Source organism: Pantherophis guttatus, chromosome 12 (assembly GCF_059756535.1).
Source record: "Pantherophis guttatus breed Tessera chromosome 12, ASM5975653v1, whole genome shotgun sequence".
Classification (NCBI taxonomy): Eukaryota; Metazoa; Chordata; class Lepidosauria; order Squamata; family Colubridae; genus Pantherophis; species Pantherophis guttatus.
Window position 1 is genome coordinate 25,391,653 of NC_142074.1, and position 22,558 is coordinate 25,414,210.

At 47.7% G+C, this 22,558-nt stretch overlaps 1 protein-coding gene across 1 annotated transcript in view; it reads left to right on the top strand.

Annotated features, from left to right (window-relative positions):
• Window positions 1-22,558, top strand: part of GPC4 (glypican 4) — a 42,329-nt gene that overhangs the window by 13,971 nt on the left and 5,800 nt on the right. The window contains exons 2-4 of the mRNA XM_034441659.3: window positions 6,376-6,534; window positions 16,700-17,091; window positions 21,079-21,244. Coding sequence (XP_034297550.2) covers window positions 6,376-6,534; window positions 16,700-17,091; window positions 21,079-21,244 — 717 coding nt within the window. The remainder of the gene's footprint in view (window positions 1-6,375; window positions 6,535-16,699; window positions 17,092-21,078; window positions 21,245-22,558) is intronic.

The following is a 22,558-nucleotide window of genomic DNA, read 5'->3' on the forward strand; positions in this document are numbered from 1 at the left end:
ACTTGATAGCACTGGGCATCATGCAGAAGAACCTTTTGTTATTGGTCATTCCTGAATCCAGGATGGCAAAGAGTCACCAGAAGTTCTGGAAAAGCAGCTCCTCAATCTACGTTGAGAACTTCCTAGCAGTAAGAGAAGTTCAGCAGCAAACCGGTGACTGGCTACATCTCTTGGTTGATGGTGATTGAGCAATGCTTGGTAGGAGATAATTCAGGCAGATTTTCCTCCCTAACCGCCTTCAGCCTGTGATCTTTGTTGGAGAATGACCTTTGCTGTAGAACCTGGCCTGGAGGATGGCTGGCTATCATTAGACACAGCAAAGCAATAAAACGGTGGAAATCTCCCGTGCTTTTATTAAGACTGCACTTAATAACAGTAAATGCACACGCTAAGCTTTTTCACTCTGTGTGGGCTGAGAACTTGTTTTCTTCTCGCTGGAAAGAGGCAGAGGCAGAAGACTTAAAAATGCACATGGGGACGCTTTCTCCAGACCACCAGAGGTGAGCCTCACCCAGGACACGAGGTTTTATCTCTTCTTGAGTAATATCTAGACTTGGCTAGAACTTTGAGCTAAAAGATTGAGCAAGATAGGAAAGCAGCGAACTCCCAAATATTCCGAGCGGGGATATATCCTTAAGCAGTAGACGTCGACGGGGTTGTGTCACAACGTAGGTGCAACATCAGACAACCAGTAAATGATGCAAACAACAGCAAGATAGGAGGAAAATCTTGTGTGTTTGCAACAGGAGAGAAACTGATAAACAGATAGGAGAAGGAGACAGAGAGGTGAGAATGTATGTCAGCAGCCGGGTGAGAAATTGGAACAGCGGATTTCTCATAATCTGGATTCACAGGCCAGAGGGATGCGGTGGGAGATGATGGTATCTCCAAGTGAATGGTTGGTGACCATTCCGTGGGTTTATGACTGAGACCAGTCCAAAATCAAAGGAGATCCTGATACTAAAGGTGGAGTTAAGATGGACAGATGTCAACTAGGGTTGCTTTCATTTGGATTCCTTTACTTTTCAGGAGGTCCTCCTTGATAGTGGATGATTCCAAGAAACCTTCTGGTTTGTGAAGAATCAACACCACTAAGCTGGTATTTTTGAGTGCATCTTATAGTTGAGGAATGTGGAGACCCAAAACCAGCAGTGAAATTCAATTTTTTTTACTATCGGTTCTGTGGGTGTGGCTTGGTGGGCGTGGCAAGGGAAGGATACTGCAAAATCCCCATTCCCTCCCCACTCCTGGGGAAAGGATATTGCAGAATCTCCATTCCCACCCCACTTTGGGGCCAGCCAGAGGTGGTATTTACCGGTTCTCCGAACTGCTCAAAATTTCCTCTACCAGTTCTCCAGAACCTGCTGGATTTCACCCCTGCCCAAAACTATGAGTTGAGCTCAACCACAGACCCAGGTTTCATTGCGTTCAGTGTCTGATTTGATTGAAGAAGCAGCATGAGAAGAGGCAGCTTATTAAGAAGGGGTCTTCTGGATACAGTGGGCTTTCTCCAGAATAAATAAGCATGCCAGTTACCTTATTAAAATGGGCTTCTGGGCACTTCCGCTTGGGAAGGAGGGGACACCTTGGCTTCGTGGGTTTGTTGCGTTCTTAATTTGTGATGCTTCTTTGTTGTCGTTCAGCTTGAAACATTTGAACTTTCCTCATTCCAGTAATGATCTGCTCATACCGGTTGGGGTTGACTGAGGAGGGGAGGGGTGGGGGGCGATTCCCCAATTGGGAGGCACAGTCAGGAACCAGAGGTTAGAAGGCTACAGGCAAAGGAAGGTCACGACCTCCTTTCCCCAGCCAAGAAGATGGCCGTAATGAGAGGTGATTTTTCTCTCTTGAAAAAGGGCAGTTGTTTGCATGAAGGAATGTGGATTCAAAGGGAAACATGCCGAGCTCACGAGGATTAAGCCTAATTATTTGCCCCGCTTCTCCGAGAAGGAACAGGATGTAAGTTTCTGATAGGAAATGGTGCTGGAGCAAAGCGGGTGGGGGGAGAAAACCAGAATGGGTCCCCTCCCTCCGAATTAGGCATGGAATGTGGAATTCAAGAAGGCCATTGAAGGTCCCACTCACTTCTAATCATCCTTATTAGAAGGCTCCTAATCTCTCTGGCTTGGGAACTTGCAAGTGATATTGGCAGTTGGCTTAGATTAATTAATGACCAAAAAAACCCCCCACCCTCATAATGGACGTTTGTGGAACCGGGGGGTGGGTGGGTGGGCTTTGTTTAACACAGGGCACCATTTTTAAGAGAATTGCTTTTGCAAGCGCCATTCCGCTCACCGCTCTTAGGAGAAATTCCTTTCGGAGGCTCCCACAAACACTTGAGTGACGGACCTAAGCAAGGCGGGGTGGGGACTGGGAAAGGTGATTTTAGGCCTATTGCAAGGGAGGGTTTTGGAAATGCAGAGGTGTGGGAGGGCGGGGGAGGTTGATTTTGATGAAATCCTGAATGTTGGGAAGGGGGAGATGCAACGTGTATGAATGGAGCACCCATAAATCCTTTGAGAAGGAAATTGGGTGGATGGCAGGGGTGAAAAGCTACCGGTTCACACCGATTCAGATTTGGTGAATTGGTAGCGGCGGCAGTGCGAAGCTTTGCCTGGACGTCGTCACTTCCTGATTTTAACCCTCTGCGCATGTGCAGAGGGTCCAAAATTGCATGTGACACGTGCAGGTGGAGCACGCACTTCCAAAACGGTAGGGAAGATAAGTAGATTTCACCCCTGGTGGATGGGAACTGTGTCTTTTAAGGGTCCCAGTCTCTAGTGCCATATTTCTCAACCGTAACCACTTGAAGATGGGTGGGCCAACTTCCAGCTACATTTAGGTAGGTAGAGAAAAGCATTTGGGGGACAGCAAAGGAATCCATCCCTGCTGTTACCTTGATTGCAGCCAGCAATGAAAATTTATTCCCCTGGATTACTTCTGCATGGAGTCACGCACCTGAGATGCCATACATTTTTGCCTCGATTCACATGTGTGTATTTCCAACCTGCAGTTGGCCTTTGAGCGATCTACAGAATACAGGACAACGCAGAAGAAAGTTGGAAGGGACCTTGGAGGTCTTCTAGTCCCAACACCTTGCTCAGCCAGGAGATCCCATACCTTTCTGGACTGTCCTGGCTCTTCTTAGAAGCCTCCAGTGATGGAGCATCCACAAGTTCTGGAGGCCAGCCGTTCCACTGGTTAATTGTTCTCATTGTCATGAAATTTCTCTTCAGTTCTAGGTTGGTTCTGTCCTTCATTGGTTTCCATCCTTTGCTTCTCGTTCAGATGCTTCGGACAGCAGGCTGATTCTGCAAGCATCGTGTGAACCTGGCCCATTGAGCTAATTGGGTGTATTACCCGAAAACGGATGAATTCAGAGATCAGATTGAGGCCCTTCTGCAAACAAGTCTTGCATAGGATTTAGGAAAGTGGCAAATTTTACAATTAAGTTTCGAAAGAGGGTTCTTTGTCCAGTCAACTTATCTAGATTTTAGCTAAGCCTGTAGCTTTAAGATTAGTTTTTCATGATTTATAGAAGCTTAGAGTTTCTTGCTGGCCTTTCATCAGATAGGTTTCACGTTTTATCTTGATTTATTAATTAGTTCTATTCTTCTCCTCCTCTCTTTTTTGGTTCCATTGTTGAAACCTAATGATTATTCTGCTTTGCGCCCTATTATGACCTATGATTACAGCCATAAATCTCAATGGACTTTTGTTTCACGCAAGGAGAAAAATTTGCAAGTTATTTATAGGCCGTTGTGTTTGGGAGTGTTTGGGAGGCTGGACTTCTGGGGCTGTAAAAGTAGGATTTGGAAAGAGAAACGGAAGTGGGACTATGTAAAGAGGCAGACTTCTTTCTCTCATTTCTTTCTTTTGTTTCCAGAACAGAATTAAGTTTTCTTAATGTAACTTTTGGCTCTTAAGTGCGCACGGCATAAATCTCTCTGCTGCTTTTTCCCGTGCCTTGCATTCTTTCCGTTGTAAATCCACAAGCCTCAATTTGTCAGTAAGTAAAATGGAGCGGGGGTTGGGGGAGGAGTGATTTTAAAGAATAAAATCCCATCGATCTCGGGTGGTGCAAAGTATTTTTAAGTTCGTACCGCAGGAATAACTTAAAAATGTCTGGTTTTTGCGAGGAGCAACTGAGCAAGCCCAGACGGCAGAAAGTATGTTAAGTTCCTCCTAGGAGCTTTTTGGGACGTTAAATCATTTTTGCCAGAATGGGAGCCAACATTTTGTGGCATCGTGAAATTTATTAATGATCATAATCTTTTCTTTGGGTAGGAGTGAAACGATGCCCTTCGGTTGCTTATTGTGGGGTGGAAATGGAAGGAGGGTTTGCTGTGCATCCCACCTACAGCTGTGGGTTGAAAGGCAAATCCCCCCCCCAAAATAAATAAAATTGCGGTTGCACAATGAATAATGGAGAACGTCCTCTTTCTGCGTCATTGGTGATGGCTGGGGGAATTGGGTTGGGTGGTCCCTCTTAGCTGGATCCGACCACAGATCATTTTTGCTCCTGGTGACCAAGGAGAGCCTTGTTTGTGTGTGCCCGTTTTTGTAAGCAACAACAACAAAAAAAATCCTTTTGTGTTGTCTTTCCTCATTCGTTGTGTATTTCAGATGCTTTCTTGGTCTTCCTCTGTTCAGCAGAATTCTCCAGCAAGCATGTTAATTAGCAGTGATAAGAGGAACCTTAATCTCTCTTGATAAGGAGACCAGGGCAAGTTGAGTGTGAAATTGGATTAGCCTCGGATTCTTTTGATGGCTGATTTTCAGGGGAAGTCGTAAACCATTAAGAGGGGACAATGCACGCTGGTGTGTCCAGGAGCGAGGATGGCATGTAAGCTCAAAAAGCTGACCAAGTGCTTCCGAAGAGGAAGGATGACGGAAGAGCCAAGGCGGCAGGGTGGAGAGTCTTGAGCTCAGCTGGATTTGGCCAACGGTGGTCAAAGTGACCTTGTTGGCCACTTCTGATCTTACAGTTGATGGACATTGGGTGTTGGAAGCTTCCCTGAAATCAGGGAAGGTAAACAAAGAAGGTGAATGATCCTACCTACAGATAATTTTTGAAAATGAAGACATTTTCTATCAGGGTCTGTGTGCGAGAAGGGTGGACACTCCTTTGGATCAAGGTTATTAGCAAGACATCTTTGCCTGTGGTTTATTTTCTGAGCTAACACCACATACTGAGCTGTAAACCAAGTATCAGGGATTGTGATTTAGTCTGTGGGTGATTTGTTGGGTTGTACAAATAAGGCTGCGAGTGGCAGGCATCAGAAAATCTGAAAAGATGTGGCCGAATAGGCAGAGAAGACTCAAAGGGCATTTCTGGGCTGGCCAGCTGCTTCTAAACTGATGACATCTTTAACTCCGCCGTCCAGCTCAGCCTATTCTCCTACATTTCTGTTCGCTTTGATTTGAGTCTGGAGGTTGTGTTGCTGAACGGGGCTGCTTCTCAACAACAGCCCTGCGCAAACAAGGGGTACCCAAAAGGTGATGCGTGCTACAGGCTGGTTCTTTGTCCTTGGCCCATAAAATTTCAAACGGAGAAAACAGGAAAGCTGCGGCCAGGCCAGGCGTGACGCTCGTCCGTGACTCAGCCTGCAATTTTGGGTCTGAGACATGGATTTAAGGACGGATTTACTCGACTGAAAAAGATGACTCTGATCGGAAAACATGTTGAAATGGTTAGGGGCAGGGTTCAAACAAAGATCACAAGAAGCGTGAATCTTTATGCCAACGGGGCTGGGCTGAGTTGCTGTCTTGCAAGGGCCACGCTGCCGTACATTGAAGTTGTGTGAAAGCTGTGTAGAGCCCTGGTAATCTCGGTGTGATGGCTGCCAACCAAGCCACGAATCCTAGCTTAGTGCCATGCAAAAACGCAGTCACCGTTTCACTTGAGTTCTTGCACTGTTGTAGCAGTGAGTTTGCACATCTGTTAACCTCTCTCTGAGGTCATGAGCACGAGGATGAAACAAAGGTCTTCTCTGGGGCCTTTCCCCACACACACATCTTGGAAGCTCCCTTGTGGTTTTTAGAAGATTGCTAGAGACAGATTTGTTTTATTGGGCCCTTAACTCAGCCTCTGTCTGGTGGGCTGGTTGATTTATGATGACTCCCGGTTTTGTTCTGAATTATTCCTAATCCTTGCTTTTAGGAGGCTTACCTTGGGTAACCCACCCTGAGTGGAGTTACAAGAGGTTGGGCAGGTTCTAAAAAAACCGTAGGATGAATAAGATGCCCTTATGAAATACCTACTGGGAACTTGCTTTGTGGAGATTGGCGCGGCGAAGCTTCCAGGGGGTTGGCGTGGCCATGGGTGCTCAAGTGCTCCCTTTGATGTTTGTGTGTGTGTTGTTGTTTTTTTAGGTGATCACTTGAAAGTTTGCCCTCAAGGCTACACCTGCTGTTCCCAGGCCATGGAGGAGAAGTACTGGCAGCAGAGCAGGCAAGATTTCAGCCATGCCGTTGTCGAGCTGAGCAACAATTTGCAAGGCACCTTCGGTTCGCGATACAAGAAGTTTGATGGTGAGTCCCTGCTCCTGGGCGGCTTCTGAATCAAGAGTCACGTGTTGGAGGTTCAGACAGGGCTAGTTTGGGTCCCTCCTTCCTCTTCCCCTCCCCTCCTCTTTTGGTCTCCTCTTCTCCCATCCTGTCTACTCTCTTCTCCCCTCCCCTCCCCTTTTGTCTCCTTTCCTCCTCCCCTCCTCTCCCCTCCTCTTTTGTCTCTTCTCCCCTTCCCTTCCCTCCCCTCCTCTCTTCTCCTCTCCCCTCCTCTCCTTTTTTGTCTCCTCTTCTCCCATCCTGTCTACTCTCTTCTCCCCTGCCCTTCTCTCTTCTTCCCTTCCCTCCTCTTTTGTCTCCTTTCCTCCTCCCCTCCCCTCCTCTCTTCTCCTCTCCCCTCCCCTCCTCTCCCCTCCCCTCCTCTTTTGTCTCTTCTCCTCTTCCCTCCCCTCCTCTTTTGTCTCCTTTCCTCCTCCCCTCCCCTCCTCTCTTCTCCTCTCCCCTCCCCTCCTCTCCCCTCCCCTCCTCTTTTGTCTCTTCTCCTCTTCCCTCCCCTCCTCTTTTGTCTCCTCTCCTCTTCTCCCCTCCCGTCTCCTCTCTTCTCCCCTGCCCTTCTCTCTTCTTCCCTTTCCTCCTCTTTTGTCTCCTTTCCTCCTCCCCTCCCCTCCTCTCTTCTCCTCTCCCCTCCTCTCCCCTCCTCTCTTTTGTCTTGTCTCCTCTCCTCTCCCATGGCTTCTCTTGCTGGGTGACACCTGAGGTCTGTAACCAAGGTTAGAATAACCCTTGCTTGGTGCAAACACAGCCAGCAGATGCATTGATGGAGTCTCTTTGAGTGGCCCGCATGGGGAACGCAACCACGTTTCCACTTGTGGTTCCTAAATACCCACATAAAACCTGGAACCTAAATTTCAACCTGCGGCTCCCATAAAACTCTGTTGACTCGTCCCAAGTCTCAGTCTGATGGTTCTGGAGTATTGGTGGTTCATGGATTGCTGTGGGGATGGGAAACCGAGACTCAGGTGGGATTATTCTCCCCATTATTATTATTATTTTTTGGTTGGGAAATGCTGATTTCCAGCTCTTTCATTCATGGCATAACCTCCGCCTCAGCAGCCTTTCGGACAAAGGAAAATGTCTCTCTTATTTCTTGCATGGCTTTGCAAGGAGACCTTAAAACAACACGGGACCTCAAAGGTCATTTCGGAACCTATTTTGCTTAGGTGGTTTTCGCCGAGTTAAAAGTTGCACGTTTCTGCTTTTGTGGCTTCTCCGCCATTAGCTGTTACCCTTCAAAGTGCAGTTGTGACGGACGGCAGCACAGGCAGCCTGGGAAGGGACGGGCTGAAATCTGACCCCAAGAGGCGAGCAAAGAGGGGGGGGCGAAGGGGGGGGCAGGAACAAAAGAGGGATGGGCATTTTCTTCCGGGGGTTCTCAACTGGTCGCCATGGAGAAAAATCTATCCAGGCGGGTCGCCAGGAGTTAAAAAGGAAGACTTGAAGGCGCATTCTCCACCCCCACCCCCATCATCATCACTAGCTGGATTTGGGTAGTGGGATAGGACTGTCGATGGGCTTTAAAGCCAGGTTCCGCCCCCCTCCCCCCAGGAAGGAGAAGATAGGACCGAGGGAGCCCCCACTCAATCCGACCTTTCTCTGAGCAGAGAGATGGGGTGGGGGGCAGCCAGACGAGGGCTGGAGGTTCCCCTTCCCTGCAGGAAGCAAAAGGGTGGCTTTCAGGGAATACAGAATAACAAGAGTCGGAAGGGACCTTGGAGGTCTTCTAGTCCAACCCCGTGCTTGAGCAAGAGACTGTATGCCATTCTGGACAAATGGCTATCCCCAGTGGTGGGCTTCAAATTCTTTTATTACTGATTCTGTGGGTGTGGCTTGGTGGGCGTGGCAGGGGAAGGCTACTTTAAAATCCCCATTCCCGCCCCACTCCAGGGAAAGGATACTGCAAAATCCCCATTTCCTCCCTATCAGCCGGGACTCGGGAGGCAGAGAATAGATGGGGGGCGGGGCCAGTCAGAATTTTTACTACTGGTTCTCCGAACTACTCAAAATTTCCGCCTCCGGTTCTCCAGAACTGGTCCGAACCTGCTGAAACCCACCTCTGATCTATCCCTCTTAAAAACCTTCCAGGGATGGAGCAACCCACAACTTCTATCGATTGTTCTCACCGCTCGGAAGTTTCTCCTTAATTCCAGGTTGCTTCTCCCCTCGGTTAGTTTCCATCCGTTGTTTCTCAAAACCTGCCTTCAGGTTGTTTCGGAGAACAGGTTGTCGCCTTTCCATATTGGTAAAGCTGCTTCTCCTGCCGCCCCTTGTCCCTTTCCCGTAAACCGTTCACCGGTAGGTTTTGGCCTTCAGATTCCCCAATGGTTTTGTAGAGTCTCAACATCTTTTTTTTTTTCTTTTTTCCCCCCGTATGGGTGGGAGTCAGTTCTGGCCATGTAAAAACCCTGGGGGGGGGGGAAGGGAGGTAGGAACTGTTTACTGGTGCTCGGGCAGCCGTCCAACTAGGAATAACTGTTCAGGGTTGCCCTTGCTGGCCTGTCTCCCAGCTGCAGAAAAGCCCAGCAAATTGACATTTTGGGGAGGATTTTTTTTCTTTTTTTGCAAGGCAGACAGATGGCTTGCAAGTCTTCGTGTCCACCGCCCCAAGCACATTTTCTTGCCCCTCCCTCTCTAAAGCTTCTTTAATTACAAATGCAAACTCAGCTGGGCTTCCCTCCCCTCCTTCCCTTCCTTCTTTCTTTCTTTCTCTTTCTCTCTCTCTCTCTCTCTCTCTTTCTATTTTTCTCTCTTTCCTGTGCCGATAAGTGCTAACAGATGGTTCTCCAAACCAAATGGCTCTCTGGAATTCTTGGAAGGCTCTTTGCTCAGATCTTCTGATCCTGGGGGAGACACAAGAGAGGTGTCAGGAGACGTCCGGGGAGTCAAATTGCAGAAGACGAGTCTGTCCAGGGCAGAGACACTTTCGTTCGGCTATCTAGCAAATGTTTAGGGCAAGGAGATCCAACCTTGGCAACTTTTTAAAGATTTGTGGACTTCAACTCCCAGAATTCCCCAGCTAGATTGGTTGCTGGCTGGGGAATTCTGGGAGTCGAAGTCCACAGGTCTTAAAAAACGTTTGCCAAGGTTGGACGCTCCCGGTTTAGAGAAAGAGTTGACCAGGATGAATTGAGCATTGTGCTAGATTAAAAACCAGAGGGACTTAAGTTCCCGTTTCCACACCCTGGATGGTTTTGAGACCCTCCCTGTCTCCCAGCCCCATCGTCCTCTCCAGAAATGGTTTCCGTTGAATCGCTGGGCAGACCAAAACATCCTCCCCACCCCCCCAATTTTTGAAGTCTGGAGAGGTGGAAGATTTAACAGGAAGAGCCCATCTGTTTTGATGTCCCCATCCAGAGGCTGCTCACACCTTCTCCCCGATTCTGGCACGTAGATGGCATACGCCTGGCAGTTCCTGCCACAGGTCCACCAACATTTCGGGGACCGAACTTGTGAGTGGGCCCTGTCTTGTTTCCCAGCCCTTCGCCTGCCTGGCAGCTTGCTATGACCCCTTTCTGCCCCACGAAAGGGCTAGACCTGTCTTTGCAGGAAATGACCTGGGTTAGTATGAGAGGGCCTAGAAATCCGTTGAGGGGGATCTGGGGTAATCAGCAAGGTCCATCTTGATCTGAATTAGGGCCGTTGCAAAGAGGGAAATCAAAGTCCTTCTCCCACCAAAAGAGGTTTTATCATTATTTAGAATTTCTTTTCCCTGTCCATGGCTCAGACGGAAATTAATAAGGATTGCACAGCCAAGCTCATTATTATTCATGGGTTCTTGCGTTGTAATCCTCGGTAGACTTGGAGAAAGTGAGCAGGATGACAGATCTGGAAGGGAGCTTGGAGGCCTTCTAGTCCAACCCCCTGCTCAGGCAGGAAACTCTACACAATTCCGGACAAATGGCTGTCCAGTCTCTTTTTTTTAGAAGCCTCCAGTGATGGAGCATCCATAACTTCTGGAGGCAAGTTGTCCCACTGGTTAATTGTTCTAACTGTCAAAAAATGTCTCCTTAGTTCTAGGTTGCTTCTCTCCTTGATTAATTTCCATCCATTACTTCTTGTCCTGCCCTCAGTGCTTTGGAAAATAGGGTGATGATGATGATGATAATAATAATATAATGATAACAACAATAACAACAACAATACTTGAACACCATTGGCATTGACAAATTTGCCATCAGTCAATTGCAGAAGGCAGCTTTCCTTGGAACTGCTTCCATCCTGCGACGAGATCTGTAACACCGTCAAAACATCCGGATCTGCCTATCCCAGGTCCTTGGCAAGGACTCGATAGGTAGACAAATATGCCCAACCCAGTCTGAACACCTGGCTGACTGTGCGATGATCAATAATAACAATAATAATAATAGAAATGCAGCAAAAGGGGCAGCATCCCCCCCCCCACACACACACACAATTCCCCGTGGCCTTGTCCAGTGTCCATCACCACAATTTCATTCTAAGCCAAATGGAGCAACAGCTCTCTGGCTATTCATAGTTCAGGGTCTTCCTAAGACCCCCCCCTCCCTTTCAGCTTCTGCAGTGGGGTTTGACCAGTTTCACCCTCCCCATTGAGAATTTCAAGGCTCCAGATTTGCAAACCCTGCCCCCTCCCCCCCCACTGTAAACCACACACTTTTTTTTTTTACAATGCTGTAAAAACAAGGACGTAATCTCTCAAACGTCCAGCTTGTGTTTGAGAACAAGCCCTGCTCCCAAGACAAACAAAAGGCGTCAATTCATTTTGTCCTTCAAACTGTCAAGATAGCAACTCGCCCACCCACCATTCTTTCTCTCTCACACCCCTCGTCAAGGTTGGAGGGTTTCATTCCTGGGCCACCTTGAGGCTCGTTAATCAGTATGGATCTTGCCTTCTTCCAAGGGGGAGAATTAATACTTTAACCCCAGAACAGCCTTCAGAGCGCAAATTCTCACTTGGGCTAAATAGCGACTTATCTCCAGCCACTTGCCTGGTTGGTGAACCTCTCTCGGATTAGGCTGTTGGGCTGGCAGAACAACTGGAACAGCTGTCCTCTTGGGACAATGGCTTATTCAACCCCAAATCTCTGTTCTGCTGCAGAAATTTGGGGGGGGGAGGCAGTGGTGAAATGTAAAATTTGTTACTACCGGTTCTGTGGGTGTGGCTTGGTGGGGGGGGGAGGTAATGTGACAGTGGGCGTGGCCAACTTTAAAAAAAAAACTTTTAAAAACATTTTTTCTGCAACCTCTTTGACCGAAGAGGTTGTAAAAAAAAAATGCTTTTAAAAGCCTCTGATGATCAGGCAACTCAGCTGGGATCGTCAGAGCCTTTTAAAAGCATTTTTTTTCGAAATGCTTTTGAAAGCCTCTGATGATCCCAGCTGAGCTGTGCGATCATCAGAGGCTCTTTTTTTTTTTTACTTTTAAAAGTCTTTTTCCAAAACCTTAAGAGGTTGCAGAAAAAATTGCTTTTAAAAGCCTCTGACGATCCCAGCTGAGCTGTGCGATCATCAGAGGCTTTTTTTTTTTTTTACTTTTAAAAGCATTTTTTTGGCCGAAGAGGTGGTAGAAAAAATGCTTTTAAAAGTAAAAAAAAAAAAAGCCTCTGATGATCGCGTGGCTCAGCTGGGCATGGGGAGGGGAGGGCTCAGGGATTTTTGCTACCGGTTCTCCGAACCACCCACCGCCATCGCTACCGGATCCAGCGATCCGGTCCGAACTGGGAGCATTTCACCCCGGGGGGAGGGGGGCTAGATTGGGATTGCAGGGTGCTCAGCCGTGCTCTTGACATACCCAGGGCCTTCCCAACCGACTGGCAGTTTATTAGCAATAAAGAGAATTTAGAACAATTAACCAGTGGTTAATTCTGTCTTGCCTCCAGAAATTGCTCCATCACTGGAGGTTTTCAAGAAGAGACTGGGCTGTTATTTGTCCAGAATATCATAAGGCAATTGGTGTGCAAACGTTTTAAGATTTCTGGACTTCTAAGTGGACCGCGAAATCCTGGGAGTTGAAGTCCACAAGCCTTAAAAGTTGGAGACTCCTGCTTGAGTAGCGGGTTGGTCTCGAAGACCTCCAAAAGTCCCTTCCAACTCTTCGTTTATTCTGACCAGCCCCCCAAAAAACCTGGCCACGCACCAAAACCTCCGTGCCTGGCCTTTTGAGTTCAGGATGGTTATTTTCAGAGCCCACGTGATCCCGAGGTTTTATTCTCCAGGTAAGCGTCCAAAGAGGAAACCGATCTGGCCTTTCGATTTAAAGGTCAGGAAGGCAGAGGATTTTGGGGGGGGGGAGGACAGGGGGAGGGGGAGAGAGAGAGAGAGGAAGCGAGCCTTCAAAATGATTAAGTGAATTAGAAATTAATACCTCCCACCCTGTTTAACCTAGCAGAAAGGAGGAGAGAAATGCAGACAGGAAGTGCCAGTCATGGGAAAGGGGAGACACCTTGGTGCTAATCCTGGCCAAGGGGTGGGAGGGGGGGGTCACCATGCAGACAGGAGCTTTTGTCTTGAGGGTTCTGCTTAGCTTCTGTTCTTCAAGCTCTTCTTTCGTTGGCCAAGTCCGTCTCGAGAGCCCACAGCTACATTTGAAAAACTCTGTAGAGATTCTCAGCCATCCGGGTCATGGTGGTCCCTAAAATGATTTTTCAGGAGGCATCTGGACTTCCTTGTTTGTTTGTTTTTCTTTTGAAGACGTTTCGCTTCTCATCCAAGAAGCTTCTTCAGCTCTGACTGGATGGTGGAGAATGGAGCTGAAGAAGCTTCTTGGATGAGAAGCGAAACGTCTTCAAAAGAAAAACAAACAAGGAAGTCCAGATGCCTCCTCAAAAATCACCTTGACCTGGAGGACTGAGAATCTCTGCAGACTTTTAGCTATACAATTTGGGATGAACAGCCTTGGAATCAGAGATGAGTTTCAGCAGGTTCTGGAGAACCGGTAGCGGAAATTTTGAGTAGTTCAGAGAACCAGTAGTAAAAATTCTGACTGGCCCTGCCCCCTATTCTCTATTCTCTGCCTCCCGAGTCCCAGCTGATCGGGAGGGAATGGGGATTTTGCAGTAACCTTCCCCTGGAATGGGGAGGGAATGGAGATTTTACAGTATCCTTCCCCTGGAGTGGGGAGGGAATGGAGATTTTACAGTATCCTTCCCCTGGAGTGGGGTGGGAATGGAGATTTTACAGTATCCTTCCCCTGGAGTGGGGTGGGAATGGAGATTTTACAGTATCCTTCCCTTGCCACGCCCACCAAGCCACGCCCACAGAACCGGTAGTAAAAATTTTGAAACCCACCAGTGCTTTGAATGGTGTGGGAGTAGGAATCGATTTCCAGAGGGGGAAAAAAAATGGCAGACTACAGGAAACTAGGAGCACAACTCGGGTGATCCTGAGGACACAGGTAAACCTCCAAGTGGCCTCAATGACCCTCTAAAAGGATGCAAATGACCAGCTGTCTGCAAGGAGTATCAATCCTTCCCTTCCCCACCATTCAGTCAGAGCTGAAGAAGCTTCTTGGAGGAGTAGCGAAACATCTTCAAAAGAAAAAAACAAAAGTTGTTTCAGTTGTCTCCTGAAAAAGCACCTTTGGGCGACATTCAAAAGCAGCTTTCTTCTGGGTGTATTTGAAAAGCCCCCCCCCCTCCCCAAAATGTCCTGAGTTCAGACCTTGTTTGTCTGGGCTGGAGCCCTTTGAAGATTTTTTTTTTAAAAAATTGAATTCCAACCTACTGCAGCCTGTCTTTAAACAAGGTTTAAATTCAACGGGGGCCAAAGTTATTTTCCCCCGGCTGCCTGTCTCTCTCAGCTCCAGTTTCTAACCACTTCTTGGAGTCGAACACACTGCCCCTTTGAGGGCGAAGGACAGAGGCTTGTGTGATTCAAACATATTTGCCCGACCCAGGCCTGGAGAAGACATCCAGACCTCTGGAGGAAGCCTCCGCCAACGTTTTCACCTTGCCAGGAAGGGCTGGGCTTGGTACGCGTAGTCCAAATCCCGGCCTTATGGATCCTCTCACCCGGTGAATTCGTCCTCCGCCTGATTCCTCCGCTCTCGCCAGTTTTGAGGGATATTAAATCATACAACCGTTCCACGCAGGATGGGCGGTTGGTGGTAATCTTGCAAAGAACCTCTTTGGTAAGGTGACCAATCGCCCTCATTTAGGAAGGACAGTCCTTCTTTTGTAAATTCCGTCCTCTCTCGAAAAGTGTCCTCCTACACGTCCTCCTTTTCGATATTGGAAGGCTGATCTGTAAATCTCCGTATTCGATCGATGGCGATCCGATCCGTTGCGTGTGAGGTGACGTATTTGTATTTGACATGACGATTCGTCAAGGCTCGGTACAGTCCATCGAGACGCGATGATGAGACGCATGCGCTCCGCACAGGAGAATTGTTTTGAGGGAGTGCGCCACGCACAAGTGGCTTTGTTTATCGAAACACAACACGGCACACACGGACGCATTAGACTCATTGTTGCAATGAATAAAATGTTTATTTACGATATTTTTTTTCTTCAATTTATTTGTGTCGTCATTGTAAAAAAGTTGGTCACCTTATCTTTGGGAGAAGGCCAAATGTTTCATGTTACAGACATCTGTCCCCTATTAGATATTTCTTAGATCAGGGGTCAGCAACCTACAGCTCCGGAGCTGCATGTGGCTCTTTGGGCCCTCTGCAGTGGCTCCCTGTCAGGTGATCCCACCATTGGGTGGCCCCGCCCCTTGCCCTCCTCTCCCAGTCACTCCTCACCTGGCTGAGAAGGTAAGGGCAACAGCGGGGGATGGAGAAGAGGCCGGGGCAGAGACAGAGAGAGGGGGAGAGAGAGAGAGACATAGAGAGATACAGAGAGAGAAGGAGAGGGAGGGAGGGGAGAGAGAGATATGTCAAAAGGATTTTGTGGTTCCCGTTGTTTTTTAACAACTGGATCTCTGCCCTAATGACCAGCTGGGTAGGCATGGCTTGGGGGGGGTCATGTGACCGGGAGAAGTGAGTGACATCAAGTTGGCCACGCCCACCCAAGTTTTGTGGTTCCCAGTGTTTTCTTTTCTGTGGGAAACGGGTCCAAATGGCTCTTTGAGTATATAAGGTTGTAGACCCCTGTCTTAGGTGATTACATGGCGGTATTAAATATTTCTCGTTTCTTGACATCTCTCTGAGGAGCCCTTCCTGAACACAATCCTGGCGGTACTTTCTGGCCGCAGAGGGCCTCTTCCCACCCATTCAACTCTCTTCTCTGAAGTCACATTTCCCAGGCGTGGGGTGGAATATTCCCACAACCCACACTTGTATGGCTCCGAACCTGTCTTGCCTGTGGCTGGTTGGTTTTCTTTTTTCTTGGGTCCTCCAAAGACCACTGCATGTCCACTTGGCCAACGCTGTGATAGCAGAGGCCATAGTTCCCATCCTTGCTGAACTCCTGAAAGATGATGGAGGTTCTGAAGTTGGACTCTTCTTTGTGAAGACTTGACAGTCACGTTCTACAGTAGGCGTAGATTCAACCTTCTTTTCCTGGGTTTGGATGATAGGTTGAGCCTTGAACAGATCACATGATCTGGGTTCAGGTAATCGAGTTTAAGCCAACTTAACCAACATTGATTTAGTGATGAACATATCATCTGTGTATCCAGATAAGGTTGTCTTCACTGTTTTGATGCTTATTTGGGGGTAAATTGACTTGGACCTCTAGATTTGACATAATAGGAATATAGGTAAAAAACATCAGTAAGAAATGGACTTATTGAGTTGGCTTCTTCTGTAGCTTGTGTCAGAAAACGATTCAGAATATTCTCCCTTCTTGATTAACTCTTAAATCTTTTGCTTATTATCCTATTTCTAGTCGAAGAATAGAGAAGCTTCAGCATATTGTAGGTAATATTCCTGTCACAGCATCTGCAGGAGGGTCAAAAGATCAAGATGGGGATTACCATCCTGTGTCCAAAGCCCCTGTCCCCTTTTTTTTAAAAAAAACATGTGCCGTATGTAGAAAACAGCGACAGTCTTTTCAACCATACAATCATGGTTACCATTTTGACTTTCCATCCTAACCTGTGGACACCGCTGATTCCTTCCAAACATTGGTGGAATGTTCTCCAGAACGTTGCCTTAGAATTTAGATGGTGACCCGTTCCTCGCAGTCAGTTTCTTCTTTCTCTTCCTGCAGAATTTTTCAGAGAGCTCCTGGACAACGCCGAGAAATCTTTGAACGACATGTTTGTACGGACTTATGGCCTCCTGTACACGCAGAACGCAGAGATGTTTAAGGACCTCTTTGTGGACCTGAAGCGATATTACGCGGGTGGCCGGGTCAACCTGGAAGAGATGCTGAATGACTTTTGGGCCCGTCTCCTCGAGCGCATGTTCCGTCTGGTCAACCCCCAGTATCACTTTTCGGACGAGTACCTGGAGTGCGTCAGCAAATACACCGAGCAGCTGAAACCCTTTGGAGACGTCCCACGAAAGCTGAAGCTGCAAGTGACACGGGCTTTCGTGGCAGCTCGCACCTTTGCCCAAGGCCTCGCTGTGGCCAAGGACGTGGTGGCCAAAGTCTCTGCGGTGAGTGGGGGCTCTTGCTTCAGGGGTGGGCAACTTGCAGAACCAATTTGAGGTGTGTGGGGGGGGTCACTTTTTCATAGGGGGTATCCCAGACAACTGATCGCATTAATTGCTCAAATTTGAAAATAAATCGTAGGGAGAACCCAAGCACTCAAGATTGCAGCTGCAGTGTGTATCCAAACACACATGCACAAAAAAACCAAAAAAATAAAAAAAACCAAAATGCACAGGTACAGTATAGGTGGCACCTTGCTCAATAGTACTAACTGTGAGAGGGATCTTGGAGTCCTAGTGGACAACCATTTAGATATGAGCCAGCCGTGTGCAGCAGCTGCCGAAAAAGCCAACACAGTTCTAGGCTGCATCAACAGAGGGATAGAATCAAGATCATGTGAAGTGTTAATACCACTTTATAAGGCCTTGGTAAGGCCACACTTGGAATTCTGCATCCAGTTTTGGTCGCCGCGATGTAAAAAAGATGTGGAGACTCTAGAAAGAGTGCAGAGAAGAGCAACAAAGAGGATTAGGGGATGGAGGCTAAAACAAAACATGAAGAACGGTTGCAGGAACTGAGTATGTCCTAGTTTAATGAAAAGAAGGACTAGGGGAGACATGGTAGCACTCTTCTGATATCTCAGGGGCTGCCACAAAGAAGAGGGAGTCAAGCTATTCTCCAAAGCACCTGAGGGTAGAACAAGAAGCAATGGGTGGAAACTCATCAAGGAGAGAAGCAACCTAGAACTAAGGAGAAATTTCCTGACAGTGAGAACAATTAACCAGTGGAACTGCTTGCCTCCAGAAGTTGTGAATCCTCCAACACTGGTTTTAAGAAGAGATTGGATAACCATTTGCCTGAAGTGGTGTAGGGTTTCCTGCCTGAGCAGGGGGTTGGACTAGAAGACCTCCAAGGTCCCTTCCAACTCTTTTATTCTATTCAAACGGGGGAAGGACTTCAGTTGTGCAGCTGCTGTTGTCATCTTGTAGGAAAGATTAAACAATGTCAGAAAGTGTGAGAGTGGAGAAGGACCCATCTATTGGGGTCATTGACCCTCCCATGGCTGGTCCCATCGTAAATCCACCTTCATGGAGAACTTCATGTGATGGTTGAGATCTGGAGATGAAGATACTAAACAAGGCAGTGCATTTACTTGGCTTTAATAGAACAAAATTCCACTTTTTTCAAATGGTGCAAGCAAGAAACACTGAGGTTTTCCTTCTGTTAAATTTGAAAAAAAAAACGAGAGAGAAAGGAAGGAAGGAAGGAAGGAAGGAAGGAAGGAAGGAGGGAAGGAAGGAAGGAAGGAAGGAAGGAAGGAAGGAAGGTGATGATAATGAAGAAAGAGCTCTGGATGTATTCTTGAGCCAGGTCCTTGCAAATCTTTTGTCTTTAAGGGCACTCTTTAAATTCAGCCTAATTGACTGCAAGGAGCAGATTAACGCAGACACCCAACATTTCAGTCCCAGCTGCAAATTTGGGAGGCTGTTTTGTGGTCCATTCCCACCCACCACCTTGCTCTCCGTCCATGGGAATTTATGCATATTTTTTTTGTGTGTGCTTTTTTGGAGTTCTTTGGGCTATGAGAACTTTTCCTTCAACGTATTCTCTCATTTCCCCTTGGAAATAGCAAAAGTCGGCGTGGGGAATTGTAATATTATTGAACCCCTGACAGGCATTAAAATCAACCAGGTTTAAATTGCTGGGCGACACGGAGATTTCCTGCCCAAACCTTGGGGGGCATTCTTATTATATATATTTAGAAGAAAGGAGGGGGGTAAAAGAAGGGGGGGGAGAGAAATATGTATGCCAGACCCCGCAGTGACTCATGCAAGAGAGAAACCTGATATTTTGCAACTCATAGACTAGAGAAATTTCTCGGTAATGAAGACCATATGGCATTCAAATTACGCTGGAGCCAAAAAAAGGAAAGAGGAGGGTTTTTTTTTTTTTTTTTTTTGGCATGAATAGATTCTGGCAGCAGCGTGGGTCCACGCCCCAATTAAGTGATTAATCGGGGGTGTTTTGAAAGGGGTCTAATAAGGCAGGTGCATTCGATGGCATGGTCGCAGTCTGAAAAGGTTGCAGGCTTCCGAATGGCGTGAGGTCCCAATCACTGCCTGAGATCAGAAGACAACCGAGCGATGGAAAGATTCCCCCGAAATGTCAGCCAATCCAATTTACTTTATTCATGAAGTTGCCCAATCTGGTGGGCTGGTCGTGTCAACAGGTTATCCTGCGCTTTCTGATTGGATGGGATCACCTAGGAAAGAGGTCTCCAACCTTGGTGACTTTTTAAGACTTAAGTAGGACTTCCAACTCCCAGAATTCTGGCCGGGGAGTTCTGGGAATTGAAATCCACAGGTCTTAAAAGTCCACAAGGTGGGAAACCCTGCTCTAAATTAAGAAGAAGAAAAAAAAGCCTTTGGAATTGGATGACCGGCTGGGGAATTCTGGGAGCTGAAGTTCACAAGTTTTAAAGTCATCAAAGTTTGGATGATCAGCCTGACTTGGTGATTAAATAAGAGAGGAAAAAGACCGTAGGAAGGAAAATGGTGTGGATTTTTGGCCAAATCTTGTAATCTCTGCCTCGGTACAAAGTGAAGCTCGGCTAGGAAGCCTGTCATAATTTTGCAGAAAAAGTGCTTTAAATGGTGAGATTCACCATCAATGCTGATCTCTTCTAAGTTTGCTTTTGGTCCAGTGTGTGCCCTCTTGTGTTGTGTGATGTTTGTGCAAACTGCCCAAGTCATCGGGCAGTGTAAAGACCCCATTCGGTCATCCTCTTTCACCATCTTGGAGAAATTTAACAGACTGCAGTTCACAGATTTCTTAGCCTTCTGCCTATAATTTTTGAAAATTAAAAACGGGAACTCTCAGTGCTAAACTGCCCACACGCACCACACAAACACGTGGCGAAGTGGATTAAAATAACCTGCGAATAATAAACCTGTATTGTTGGCATCTATTTCTGTCTTTCTCTTGCATGACTGAAATAATTGTAAGAATCCTTAACGTGGACTGGGGTCCCATTCCCCATGCAGTCCTTCCGCAGAAGAAGGTGTGAGATGTTGACAACTCATGCGGAGATAGGTTGATGGTTGGGTGTTCAAATACCAAAGTGCTGTCTCCAGATTTTGAAGTCAGAATGGGGTGAAGGGGGGAAAGCATCTCAATTTTTCTTCTTCTTCTTCTTCTTCTTCTTCTTCTTCTTCTTCTTCTTCTTCTTCTTCTTCTTCTTCTTCTTCTTCTTCTTCTTCTTCTTCTTCTTCTTCTTCTTCTTCTTCTTCTTCTTCTTCTTCTTCTCCTCCTCCTCCTCCTCCTCCTCCTCCTCCTCCTCCTCCTCCTCCTCCTCCTCCTCCTCCTCCTCCTCCTCCTCCTCCTCCTCCTCCTCCTTCTGCCATATCCATCATCGGACGTTGGCAATCATGTTGGCAATCAGTTGGCTTCCCAAGGGAGTAGAATCACAGGGAAGCTCTCATTCCATCAGCCAGGAAGGATCATCTGTTCTCTTGGTGTCCCCTTCTTCTGTTTTTTTTAAGGTGGTCATTGGAGGTGGGCAGAAAAGTAGACCAAGATAGCTTGGATACAGCACGGACACCTTCACCGTACCAGCTCCAGGAGTCATTGATAGCTGTGGAAGGTGTCCTACCTGTCTTAGCTTCCAGTTGTGGTCTTGTTCTCCTGGTGTCTTCTCCTTCTCCATCTGTTTTTTTTTTAAGGTGGTCATTGGAGGTGGGCAGGATTGGGACAAACTGGACCAGGGTGGCTTGGATACAGCATGGACACCTTCACCGCATCTGCCAGCAGCTCCAGGAGTCACTGACAGCCCTGGGAGGCCTCCATACCTACCTTTACTCTTAGTTATGGCTTTGTAGGTAGAGATTATGGTGTCCTCCTGGCCTCAGACACATTTATAAGTGACAGTCAGCACCCATAACATGGTGTCTCTTTATTCCTCTCTCCGTTGCCCCTCTCCCTTCTCCTCAAAGGTCAACCCCACGCCCCAAGGGGTTCGCGCCCTGACCAAGATGATGTACTGCCCGTTCTGCCGTGGCTTCGTGGCCATCAAGCCCTGTTACAACTACTGTTTCAACGTCATGCGCGGATGCCTGGCCAACCAGGGGGAGCTGGAGACGGAGTGGAACAACTTCATAGGTGAGCAGGGCTGGGTCGGCCTCTCTCTCTCTCTCTCTCTCTTTTTTAAAATGATGGAACAAAAGGGCTCTTTTACGAGAGCACAAAGGTGGCCATTCAGGCTTGGAGACTGTTTGGCGTTTGCTTTTGCCCACTGCTAAAAAAAACTCGGTTTCCCATGAAGGGAAGGGTTGGTGGAGAAGATCCAGAGAAAAAAGAATAGAAGGTGTGTGGGGGGGATGGGGGGAGGGGCGGGTTCTTTCCCCCCCCCCCAAAAAAAGGCACTTTGTCCCCCACCGAGAAGACACTGCAGAGGGGGAGTTAGGAAGTCCTGTGGAGTGAAGGACCTTTTGGTTCAAATGTAAATATCCTTTGAGGGCAATGATCAGTAAGGGGTCTGGAATGGTGAGAGTAGTAATTTCAGAAGGAGAAGAGCATATGTGAGACCCTTCCTTCCTACCTTCCTTCCTTCTTCCCTCCCTCCCTTCCCCTTTGTTGACCCTTCCTTCCTTCCTTCCTTCCCCTTCCCTTCCCTTCCCCTTTGTTGACCCTTCCTCTCTCCCTCCCTCCCTCCTTCCCTTCCCCTTTGTTGTTCCCTTCCCCTTTGAAGACCTTTCCTTCCTTCCTTCCTTCCTTCCTTCCTTCCTTCCTTCCTTCCTTCCTTCCTTCCTTCCTTCCTTCCTTCCTTCCTTCCTTCCTTCCACTTTTCATTCCTGCCCCTTCATTTCTGGACCACTTGGGTCCTGGCTTTGCACCAGGATGATGTATGTTGATGTGGAGATGGCTGGCCAGCCTTCTGAATGACTCCGCCATTGATCTCTTGGTGCTTCACTGGCAGGAACGGAAGGACCTTCCTTCTTGTGGTCTCCTAATTTCATAAGAACCTTGGTTTCCCTTTTGGGAGCTCTCCCACCTCAACCTTCTTTGAGGAGAACAATTCTTGGGGATGGCGTTCATCCTGGCCTGTAGCCAGGAGTCCCGTGTCCTCCTTTTCTCCTCCGAGGAACCTCAACATCTGAATCGGCCAAAGTTTCTGGAGCGCCTCTTGGCCGAGAGCCTTTTTCCCGCATGCCGATTCTCGACTTCTGCTTCTGCAAACAGGAAGACCTGAAATCCACTTTGAGTAAACACTGCAGGGAAGGCAGATGGTCTTATTTATTTTAGATAATTTGTTCTGATTGCAACATTTCGGAGAAGGGTGCAATTTGAAGAGGCTGGAATCTCCCCTGGGGAGACTTTGGGAGGGTGGGGGAGAGACAGAATTAGAGGAGGAAGAGGCTGATCAGAAGTGCCGGGGTGGGAAAGCCGACAGAACGGGGGCCAGACTTTTCAGCC